General features: G+C 40.2%; 1 protein-coding gene across 1 annotated transcript in view; it reads right to left on the bottom strand.

Annotated features, from left to right (window-relative positions):
* The window catches only part of nrxn2b (neurexin 2b), an 843,638-nt gene that overhangs the window by 113,462 nt on the left and 717,585 nt on the right, over positions 1–12,591 (bottom strand). The window contains exon 17 of the mRNA XM_036583184.1: positions 3,304–3,485. Coding sequence (XP_036439077.1) covers positions 3,304–3,485 — 182 coding nt within the window. The remainder of the gene's footprint in view (positions 1–3,303; positions 3,486–12,591) is intronic.

Genomic DNA, 12,591 nt, shown 5'->3' with positions numbered 1-12,591 from the left:
GAGAGAGAGGGTGAGTTGAGCTAGAGGGACAGTCAAACAGGTGAAAGAGAGGGAAAAGAGAGAGAGAGAGAGAGAGAGAGAGAGGGCTCAGATGAAAGGGCTGTAACAGAGGAGAGAGAGGATTTTTCAATAATGCACAGAGCTCCAGGGACATCCAGACATGTGGGCCACAGGCTGACTCATAACCCACGCTAATGAAGCCATCGCTGGGGTAACGAAGTGAGACTGATGCCCTGGGATAGATGGAGGAATCAATGCTGAATGACTAGCTCACTGAAACCCCTAAGCTGCACTTCGGTCAATGAATATCTGAATGATTGACAGGGGGTGGAGTGGGTAATAAAAAACGAGATATTTTAGAGGGGCTGGCGCAGAGAAGAATGGTTGTTATGTGTTTTCTCTGACATTATCATCATATTTTAGGTCATGACACTGTCCAGCATCAAATAATTTAGAGTGTGTTACTAAGTTCTGAATATAACAATATGATTACACTGATATGACAAAAATACATCATGGTCTTTATAGATTAGTTCACAATACGCATCGCTGCACTCTCTTTTGCACACATAGTGCACAGAGTAACAAGTTGGATGTTATGGCATCATCAGTAGACCTGCAGATATTAGGTCATCAAATGAACTAATTTTGGAAAAAAATATTCTAGCTTTAAATCTTGATGATGAAATGTAAATGTAGAGTTATTGCTGAAGGCTACAGTCTGCTGATTAAATGACTTTGCTTAGCAGCAAAAGCACAAAACATTGAACAGTTATTTTCTTTACTGAAAGCAAATAAACCATCTTAAAACTAAAATTTCCTCAAAAAATATGTTTCATAGCAAATATCAGTAATGAAACCATGACACAATTTCTGTAATATGCTTAAGGTTGCGCTACACCTTGAAATATTGGTACTGGTGATTGGCTCATGTGCTCAGCCTTCGGTATTGTGCCTATCCACATCAAACCAATGGCAATATCTCACAGTACAGCCCTCTCTCTTGTGTATTATTGTGTAGATATAGCATTGACAAAACTGTCACTAAGACTTTGTGGATGGTCCTTCGGTCTGTTTGTGTCTTCATTCGTTTTCTCAGTGGGTTTTTTTTTGCTGTCTCTGACACTGACCTCAATTTGTTTGGACTGTAAGTGGCCGCAAGCGATGCTAACACATTTGACCCAGAGGTCGACTCTTCCTCATCTCCTCTGAGAGGGGCCAACAGTACTGAGAGAGAAACAGATGCTTTATGGTGCATATGCATTTGTGTGTGCGCAAGAAAGTGACCTGACTCAACACAACTTTTATAGACATTTCCAAGCTACAGTGAGGTCAAGTGAAAGTTAATCGTTGAAGGCGAGCCTTCCATTAAAATAAACTCCTGCTCTGAATCTCACCACACCAAAAAGGCGAGAAGGTCAACACAGACGCCATCAATATATTTAAACACCCATATGTGTTTTAATGACCAGCTGAATGACTGCCAGACAGAAGCAGATCCATAGCAAGCTAAAGCAGATGGTGTTTGACTGAATAAGTAGGAAGCTTCTGCTACAGCCAGTGAGAAACTCAATACTCTATTACATCCCACTGTAAGTCACTTACTAGTTAGGTTTCCACCACAATTCTGGGACCTTCTGAACAGCTAAAGAGAAGTAAATAGTTTCTGAATGAATTTCTGTTTTGAGTTCCCACTGCACTGCAGGAACTATGACCACTGTGAAGCTTGGCGATGACCAATCAGCAATATTAACCTTCTCCTCAGTAGTTTCAGCTCTGCAGAAAGTGCCTGCTCTGAGGTAGAAATTAAAAAGATTCCTGAAGTTATGGATGAGGAACTAAAATTAGACCTGGTTGTTATGATAAAAACATGCCTGAAAGTTCCTGAAAAGGTTCCAGCAGTGTTTATATGCCTAATATTTTCCTCCAGTCTTCTGTCTCAATTATATCATCAAATATCCTTTACCAACACGTCATGAACATGTTCTCACTTAGTGTTCTTAGTGCCTTACTGTGTGGATCTTTACGTGGAGGAGCCTGTGCTTCGAAACATACAGCTTTTCACAATAATGCACTACAGTGTGCTCATTCCCAATCCCCTAGTCTACTCCCTTGCGGACTTCACTGTGGACATTCCAGCCCCAGTTAACCCAGCAGGATGGTCTGTGAGGATAAAGAGAGATCTACTCTCTGAAACTTTCAGCAAAACCACATGGACGCTAACAGTGGACACTATGTTAACTGTATGTCTCTCCGCCTATTTCCTCATGGACCACTCTAGCCTCTATTAACACAGAATAAGGTTTGTTTCTCCTTGGTCACTATCACCTATTCCTCTAACATAGAGTCATCAACAGTAAGCAACAGTTCCTTTCTAAGCTCAACTGACATCTCCCTGATCATTCTGATTTCATTCCTGAGCCTTCTACCCCTCTGATCCTGTATTACTGCATATAGTATATGAGCGGTAGGTAATCAAACAGTCTCTCCTTCATCTGTTCTCATCCTTCTCCATCACCATCATATAGTGTCTTACTATGTGGAGCTCCAGGACTCCTCTCCAAAACATTCAGCTTTTCACAATGAAATCAGAAGTTCACAGTGTGTCAATTCCGAGCCTCATCATCAATTCCCTTGTGGACCACTGTGGCCCTCATTAAAGAGGTATTCCATCAGTTTTTCCAATATTCTGCATAATTAAATCAATAAAATATAAACAAAGCTTACCGAGTCAGAATTGTTCACAGCAGTGGTGACCAGAACCACACACTGTTTCACAATAATTTTGACATCAGCTTTTGGCCTAAAATGTGTTTTTACAATGCATTCATAGTGGAGAGGGCGCTGTAAGGTAAGATAGCGCTCAGAGAAAAATAAAAAACCTTTTTTTCAACATTTTCAACATTTCCATCATTGTCAACATGACCTATAAAAACTCACAAACAGGTGAAGGTGAAGTCAACAAATTTCTCTATGACCACTTTAAATCAGAACACTGTTTTACAAAACAGACTTTGTTTAAATGTAAAAAAAATAATTATCAGAAATTTAGAAAAAGCAACCCAGTAAGACTCTCCAGTCTCTCCTTGATTCCTATCATCTATTTACATTCCTTCTACTCAGTCATCACAATTATCACTTGTTCCTCTTCATGTCCATCTGCCATTTCCCTGATCTTGTCTTACCAAGTGGAGTTTCAGGTAGTTGCATAATCTCTTCTCCATCTAGCCACATCCTTTTCCATCACCCCCACATACTCACAAACTCTACTGCACAAAAAAAAGACATTCCCCCATGTCTTACTATGTGAAGCTCCAGGTAGTCTCCGAGTCCTTTGGCGCTCTCCACCCGCACCAGCACGGCCTCTTTCAGCTGCGTGCTGAAGCCCACCGCCAGCCGGTCTGCCCGCGTGCTCGGCCGGTCGTTGGGCGGCCAGGTGTAGGTGATGAGGGCTCCTCCGCGGCCGAAGATGTAGGTAGTCCCAGCTGGAGGAGGAAAGGACAGAGAGGGAAGAAAGAGAGAAAGTGAAAAAGAGAGAAAAAAGAAGGGGGGGGGGGTTGACAGAGACAGGAGAGGGAGAGAAAAGAGAGAGATTAATATGATTTTCATAAGACAACACTGGTAGAGGATTCTGAATGATGAAATCAAAGGTCATGGAGGCAGAAAATCAAAGGTCAGAGACATTTTCAGGTTTAATGAGATCAAACTGTGGGAGATAAACCGACTGAGGGGAAATAAAGATGTAATTTCAGACATATTTGCATAAAATTTAGTTTGTGTGCATTTGGTTATTTAATGCATATGTCGCTGCTGTCACATTAAAACCTTGTCATTCTATTTTTGTGTTTATTATTTTTTTCACCATTTGAAAAGGTCAGCTTCTCTTGCACTGTGTCAAAATTTTATGATGAGAAAATAGCAACTGGACCAATAGCAATGGCCCAATGTTGCTTAGAATATCTGCAATAAGTTATGATTTAGACAGTGTATCATGTAGACATGTGATATGTTGCTGTTCCATATTGAACACTGATTTCATTTAAAATGTGCAGGCTAACGTTTACTCATTTCAACCCAACATCCACCTCTAGCACCCCTTTCTTCAAGGACAGAGACCTACAAGAAAGAAAAAATAGGGAACAACTGCTATTCTACAGAGGCAGCCATGGCCACTATGGCAATTACAGAAACCACAGGGCTCTCTCTCTCTCGATCTCTTTTCAAGGCTATCTTTTCTCTCAGGGAATTTTCTGGAAAGAAACTCAATAGGTAAGTCTGACCATGAGGTGTGTGTGGGTGTAGCGTTTTTGTGTGTATGTGTGTGTGTGTATGTACAGGGATGTGCTAGTATGTAGGAATAATAATGGTGCAGCACTGAATAGTTGAGAGTAGCATGCATAGTAAGGAGGCTCACTACAGCTGCTCTTGCAAATGGAGTAATGGAAGGTGAAGTGTATTCACAGATGGGCAGAGAGAGACAGAGAAGCAGGCAGAGGTGCACAGAGAGGGCCAGACAAAGGGGCAGACAGATGCTTGACCAGCAGCACTATTTCACTGCCTGGATAGACACTTGTACAGTATGTGACTAGCAAACTCTTTCAATGTGTGCTTTCAGCATTAAGTGTGAGCAAAAAAGAGGAGGTGCATGAAAAAAACAGATCCACTTTCTATGAGAGACTGAATGATACACAGAAACAGAAATGGCACCACAGAATGATGCAAATTATGTAACACATTTACAGAAATGAGAGAAAAAGACGTCTTCAAATCTGGACCTGGAGTCCAGTTTCAGTCCTGAATTCTGCATTCACTGGTAGATTTGATAGTAGGCAGACATTCAGTTACATCAGCAGTTCTGTTAACTGTTACTGGTGAGCCCAGGTTCAGAAACTGGATTTGAAGAGCAGATGTGTAGATGCCATGCAGATGTATCTTGCAGAATTAGAAGGCTTCTGCAAGGAAGAATGGGTGAAAATCCTCCAAACAGGAGCTGAAATACTCTCAGCTGGTTACAAGAAGCATTTACATGCTGTGATTCTTGCCAAAGGGGGAGTTACTAAGCACTGCATAAAGTTTTGCATCGGGCCCTTTGTTATTTTGAAACCGTAAATGAAAGAAACAGAAAAGTAATCTTACTTAAAATATTAAAGAAATGTGTCATCTTTATGCCTTTTGGAAATCAGGTCATCTTTTACTTAACTATTCACAGAGATTAACAGAAATTATGACCAGGGGTGCCCAAAGTTTTGCATGTCACTGCAGATAGATAGATAGATAGATAGATAGACAGACAGAGTGACAGAATAATAGCACAACAGAATGATAGACAGAACGATAGCTGAACAGAAAGATAGACCCAACAATATATAGAATGACAGAACAATAAATAGCATGTTAGATGAAACGATAGTTACACATATCGATAGACAGATAGATACTAACACTGCAGAAAGCTGCAATACGTAAATGATGCCTCTAACCAATCACAATGTATTTTACTGATTGCTGTACAATCCTGACCAATCACCGTTCCAAAAACTTGGTTACATTTTGACAAAAGGTTTCATATAATCCAATAAAAGTCAATCATTTTATTCAAAAATAATGCAGGCCAATACTTAACCATGTCATACCTGTTTCACTGATGTACTTTGTTTACCGCAAGGTGTATTGCAACCGTAGTATGTAGCAATACAATCTCAATACTAGTATTAGAACCATTTCATGCAGCAATGACAGACAGATAGATGGATGGATAGACAGACAGACAGATACTTATGCCTACAGGTGAACTTCATTACAGAAGAAAATGATCTTGATGGATAACATGCAAATATGAGACTGACTAACATTAGTGGACTTGATTTAGTAATTGATATGAATTAATCAATAACACTGGGCTCATTATTCATTGCTGTGGAGAATGAGAGGTTAGACGATGAATCTAGTGAGAGACTGTTGGAGCTATAATTCAGTCAGTGTTTCTGCTGCTTTCAAAATACAACATGTAAATCCTCTAGCAGCTCAGCAATCATAACAACCACCTGACAATTCTATCCTCTCCACACTCAGTCAGTCCATTCATGGACCCTTCACTGTTTCTACCCCCTTTCCTCTCTCTTTCCTTCCCTATTTTCTCTTTTTCTCTTTTGCTCTTCTCTCACCTGCTCTTTTGCCTTCTCACTTTGCCTTTGTTTTACTCCCTGTTGCTTTCTCTCCCTCTTTCCCCTTTTCTCTCTTTTTCTCCCCCTCTCTATTTCCCCTTTTGTTTTTCCTTCTCCCTTTTCACTCTTTCTTTTCTTTTTTATTTTTCTATTCTCCATCTCTCTGTCTTCCCCTTTTTTCCCCATTTCTAGCTCTCTGTCTCTCTCTTTTCATTTTCTTCTCTCTCTCTCTCTCGGGGATAAGCTGTCGCTACTTTGTGTAATTTGGCTGCTGAATAATTATAACGAAAGAGGGATGAAAGTAGAGGACAGGCAAAACAGAGGGAACAGACAGAAGAGGAGTGTAGAAAACAGAACTGTTCTGAAAACAACAATCAAAAGTTGAGAGAACATTGAGTACCGTCCTCGCGGATGTGCTGCTTTACTGAGGGAAAGCAGAGAGAGGGAGGATCAGAAACAAAATGGCCACCAGACTGGTGAAGAGGACGTGTTGAGAAGCATTCCTCCATCTATCTCTCTCTCTCTCTCTTTCTCTCCCTCCCCCCTGCACTATCCTTCCAATCTAATTTTCTTTTCTACATAAATAGGATGCGTGACTAAAATTAAAAAAGGCCCAGGGCTGCTGGAGTACTGAGATGAACCGATGCAAATCAGAGACGCTTCTTACACACACACACACACACACACACACACACACACTTCAAATATAAATCCACACTGATATTCTGAGCACGCACACATCAACACACCTGCTGTGTTCATATGTGTTAACTATAATGAACTATAATGCCACAAAGTTAATCTAACTATTTAATGCTGAGACACTGCAGAATCTGAAAGACAGAAAATAAATCACTTCAATACTGGCTTCAGCCTTTAGATGAGATGCCACCCATTAGAGAGGTCACACAGTTCTTTATCACAGGAAAAAAAAAAAACAATGTGTGAAGATTTACAGTGCTAAATGCTTCTAAATAAATGTATGTGACCTCTAAATATAGCAAGGTTAACAGAGCACAGTCTAAGACAACACAAACAGCACATTAGCTGATTTACATGAGAACAGAGCATATAATGCTCAACTGAAAGAAACCTTATAATAAAAAAGTGTGTGTGTGTGTGTGTGTGTGTGTGTGTGTTTAGCTTTTTGTGAGGACTGGATGCATATTTTGACATTGGGCTGTTTAGCTTTTATTAGATAAAGAATGGGTTGAATGCATAACATGCCCGAAACATTTTCTTATCAAATCATTTGATAAATGTATATCACATCATTATACCACACATTCTTTATGGGAATATACTTTTAGTGCATCAAATTAAAATTCATTTCAGGCCTCTGTGCCTCTGAAAATCTAAAAATATCAGGCGGTATTACCGTCCAACCATATATGCTGATTAACCCCATTAAAATCCCAGGCTTATCATTACATACTAAGGCTTATTCAGTAACTACAGGGACTTCAATGCAAACTGGCTGAGCTATTCTAAGGTTATACCAGTGTGTAATAAAACTCTGGGCCTGTCAGTGGGCCCTGGCCATTTAAGGGGTCAACTATTAAAAAAGATGATCAAATACAATTCTAACTAAAATACTTTATTTTATGTTTGAAGCCTGTGTTGAAAAATAGGGCAGTTTTAAAACTAGTACTCAAGTACTAGTACTTTAGTACTCAACTCACTAAAAAATATTTGCCTGTTCTTCTGAAAATTACATTTTTTCAAATGCCATACAGTGCAACTGACAACTGAGGACTTTTATTCTGACAAATTTTAGGAAATTTGGACAATTTGGAAAACCTTATCTGTCAACAACCCTAATAATACTTTGCCGAGGGAAACTTCTAAGGTGTGTTACATCCCCTCATGTAATACACATACTATTGTGGTCATGGCTGAACAACACAACACAGGAGCTGAGAAACACTTGAGCAGGGCGAGAACAAGCAAGTGTGTGTTTGAGTGTTAGAGCAACACCTGTTTTCCCCAGACTGTTCCTAGAGAGGGGGGGGGGAGAGAGAGAGAGAGAGAGAGAGAGAGAGAGAGAAAACGACAGACAGAGAAAGAGTGAGTGAGAGTGAATAAGAAGAGGGAGAGCAACAAAGATATGAAAGAGAGAGAGAACCAGAGGTAGGTAGTAAGTAGTTCCATTTTAGGAAAAATCACCCTTAACTCGCATTATTGACATGAAAAAATGTTTATAAGTTAGTATTTTATCACCCAGGCCTGTTCTATTTACTCATTTTCATCTACTATCAATCTGTATTTCTCTAAAAAAGAAGGCTGGGACTGGTCTTATCATTTGAATTGTACTGTTTGATTAATATCATCATACTATACTAGTACTATAAATTTAACCTTGCATGTGTTTCAATCAATAATATTTTTACTTCTATTCAAGGACATTTGTAAGGATATCATTCTGTTGTGTTGGTTCAGCTCCTGGACAGACTTTAGTTCCTTTACTGATAGACCCAAACTATACTAAGATGCTCCACTGCAGTTCTATAGTGAACTCTGGACCTGAGGTCTATGTGTACCTCATTTTTTTGGCATTTTTATTTCTACTTAAATCACTGCCTCATTAAAATAAGTGAAGATGGATTTAGGCTCCTCTAGGAATCTCTGCTCATAGGTGAGAGGCTGGATGAACTAACAGTGATGCAGTATTTACTGTCTGTATACAGGCATTATGAATGTGATTACAAACAAACATTTTTATATTTTATCCTCCTAGCCTGGTGCTTTTTCTGCAGTAACAGCCCTGATTCAGCTTGATGAGTAGGCAGAGAAAACTCTAAACTGAGCACCGCAGCGATCCTGGAGAACCCTGCTCGATAGATTTTTACCTTGACAAAGATAAGAAATCTCCTCAGAGAGGGAGCATAAAGAATAATCTCCTATGAGAATTTCAAAGTATAATGTCCAATAAAGAATCTTGCTGCTTCTTTCCTCATTAGTCTATGTACTTTTCCTTGAAAAGCAACAATAACAATGATAACGGTTCAATGGCTTCACCTTTATATTGTGCCAAAATGGCCTAAACATTTATCTGTTTTGTCTGGTTGGCGATGGTCTAATCGATAAGCGTAATCAATCTCACCCGGAAAGCTTTGACAGGAGGCCAATATCATGAATCAAAGAAAACCATAACACCTCATGAATTAAAATCTCCATCTTTCAGACGGAGTTTATAATTTGATTTGAGGAGAATAGGGCCTGTTTTGATTTGTAGCGAGTGAAAAATGATATGAAGCGGACATGAATGTGAATCTGCCTGATAATGAAAAGCGTATTGACTCAGTGTTGATATTCAAGGCTATGTGTGAGAATGTGTGAGAGGGTGGGTTTGTTCCAATATTCTGTTTGGTTCAAACAGTCATTGATTTTAGAGGATGAATCGCGGACCCTAGAGACCAGGCTATGGATATGAACTGATTCCACTGGGCTTTCTCACACAGTGTCAGTGAATGCATAAATATGTGAGTCTTCATTGTCTGGCCTCCAATTTCAGGGTCACTACAATTAACTGTTAATGGACAGTAGATTATAAATCCCTTTATTTAACAATTTAACAGGCTTTATCTGTACACAACGAGGGCTCAAGCTGGACATTCACCCATTACAAAGCTGCAGGCTTAAAATAAACTCACACAAATATGTGCATAGGTTTAGACATTTATAGATACCAAATCTCTACAATGAAAAGAAAAAGAAAAAAAAAAAAACATCTGGCTGCTCTCCAAAATGGAAAATGCCCTTACTAAAATTAAGTATTCGTGAGTAGATTGCATATAATCAACTTGTATAAGGAGGGAGAAAGTCAAATGGAAATAAGTGATAAAACAAGAGTTTCCAAAACCATGATTAAAAGCTACACAGAACTGAGACTCCTGATGGACTACGACTACAATAAACACCAGAACTGAGGGCTCCCGATTGGTGCAACCATCTAAGCGTTGGCCCTATCATCAGGAGATCGCAAGCTCGAACCCTGGCCATCCGTGGCCGGGAGTCCAAGAGAGCACAATTGGCCTCACTCTCTGGGTAGGTAGGATGGCCCCCCTCTCCCCCCATCACCCAAACACGATGCTAGTCAGCGCAGGCGTCTGTTAGCTGAAGTAACAGATCTGGCGGTTGGCGCTCTCTTCCGAGTGTGTTCCAGTGACACTGTGAGAGCGGCAGTTCAGAAATATGCGATGGCGCTTCACGGGTCTCGGAGAAAGCCTGTGCTAGCCTTCACCCTTCTAGCGCTGGTGGTATCGTGTGACTGGGGAAGCTCTAACCAGAATTGGAAATTGGGGCAAAAACTGGGGGGAAAAAAACACTAGAACTCAATGTGCTTCACAATGTGCATGACTATGCTGAGGAGAAGGCTTGGACAGTTGGGAAAAGATGCTGGATGTTAACATAGCATGTGTGTGAAATTTGTGATCTTTTTTGTATTTGCACAGGTTTATTTTCTAATAATATGTCCCCAAGTTTGGGACATATTAATATTATAAACATGTACTTACATACATATATATGTAATTTACATATAGATATTATGGATGTATGAGAGATCATATAAAAATGTCTCTGTGAGATTTTCTGCCTTCCTTGGAAACAAAATAAGCTGAGCTGCTACTAATTAGTGTTAGCGCAGGCTGTAGTGTTGGGTGGTATGGTAGAGGTGGTGCTAAATAAAGAACAGCCATTGTTTCTCTCTCCCCAACACATACACATTACTCCTGTACAGAGAACCCTGCAGCACACTGAGATGAGGATGGAGAGGGAGAACATCCAGACCCAATTAGACACACTCACTCTCTCTCTCTCTCTCTGTCTCTCTCTCTCTCTATCGCTCTTTCTCTCTCAGTCTCTTTCTCTCTCTTCACTTTCCCATCCTATCTCTCTCTTTCTCACACTCACACATACAAAACAGACACACACCCCATGCCCTGACACAAAAGAGACACACACACACCCACACAGTTCGCATGTGCTGCTGAAATCTGTTTGTGGCTGCTGCTGATAGGTGATGCCACACTGCGATCGAGTTAGATTAGCTTTTTTCCTCCCTCCTCTTCTGACACTTAGGTGAAATATATCTGTGATGGTGTGCAGAGTGGTCAGGGAAATGAATGACAGAGGAAAAGCACAGTCAGGCTTCTCTTCACACAGCTGTGGGTTTAGGGTGAGGTTTCAGGATGATCAGAAGCAGCTGTGTTACGCAGTTCAGCTCTCTTTAGCTGGGAAGCGAAAACTGCAGCACAGGCATAGCAAGTACAAACACCAGGTCAGGAACTGAAGAGCTGTTCAAATCACAGGCAGTCTGCAGGTTTCACTTCATAGCCAGAGCATGACAGGTTTCTATAATCGCTTAATCTGTTTTCCCTTAGTTTCAAAAGCTCATGCATCATTAAAGGTGCAGTGTGTAAGATTTAGTGGCATCTAGTGGCGAGGTTGTCCTCACCCCTCCCTTTCCAAGCTTGTAATAGAACCAGCGGTGGCTGTCAGGTTTTTTTGCCATCACCTCTCAGCGTCTCAATTTAGTTTAGCTTCTTCATGCTTTCGCTTCTTTACTGACTATAACGATTCACCCAGCCTTGCTTTTTCTTGTGCTCAATAACAAGTATGATTCTCCATTTGTCTAAATGTAGATTCTCACACTTGGTTACACAAAATGGTTAGCTAGCACCGACAGCAACCTCTGATTCTTCTTCTTTCTGTCTTCCAATCAGTGCTGCAGTGCCACCAAATTGAAGCTGCCACTTTAAAGTAAAAATGTGAAAGGTGCTCTCTTGAGCCAGTGTTTGAATTGCAACATGGCAGACTCTACTGGAGGACCCACTCTCTATGTAGATATGAAGGGCTTATTGTAAACTAATGAAGACAGAATGATTTGTAGCTACAGGTGATTAAAACACCACTGAAAACATGGTTTTGTACGCTACATTCCATTTCTGCTAATAAATGTCTGTAAATCTTACATACTGCACCTTTAATATGCAGGAAGGTAATGCAGTCTCCACTTTGCAAATGCCTGTACTATGCTATGCTATACTCATCAGCTAGCAAAAAGAAACATGTTTTTAATCTGCATTTAAAAACATTTATTGAGCTTGCATTCCTAATACTGTCTGGAATGCTATTCCAGAGCTACATTAGAAAAGGATCTTCCACCAGCTGAGCTGTAAGTGATCCAAGGATTATAGAGCTTGCCTTCTCCCTCTCTTTTTGCTGCTATCATCATTTAAAATTCCTTCTGAACTATTTCTTCTATCATGGTTCAGTGAAACAACAGAAGCCTTATCATTACCCCCCTATGCTTCCCACAGAGTACTGCAATCTCTCAGGACCACTATGTATATCATTCTAGATGCAGAGCCTTGCAGAACACTATTTTTTTTAAGTAAATGACTGTTACTGACTTTGTCAAGTA

The sequence above is a fragment of the Colossoma macropomum genome, unplaced genomic scaffold (genome assembly GCF_904425465.1).
Source record: "Colossoma macropomum unplaced genomic scaffold, Colossoma_macropomum, whole genome shotgun sequence".
NCBI lineage: Eukaryota > Metazoa > Chordata > Actinopteri > Characiformes > Serrasalmidae > Colossoma > Colossoma macropomum.
The sequence above is the reverse complement of the archived record's forward strand: the minus strand, read 5'-3'. Positions and strand labels throughout refer to the sequence as shown.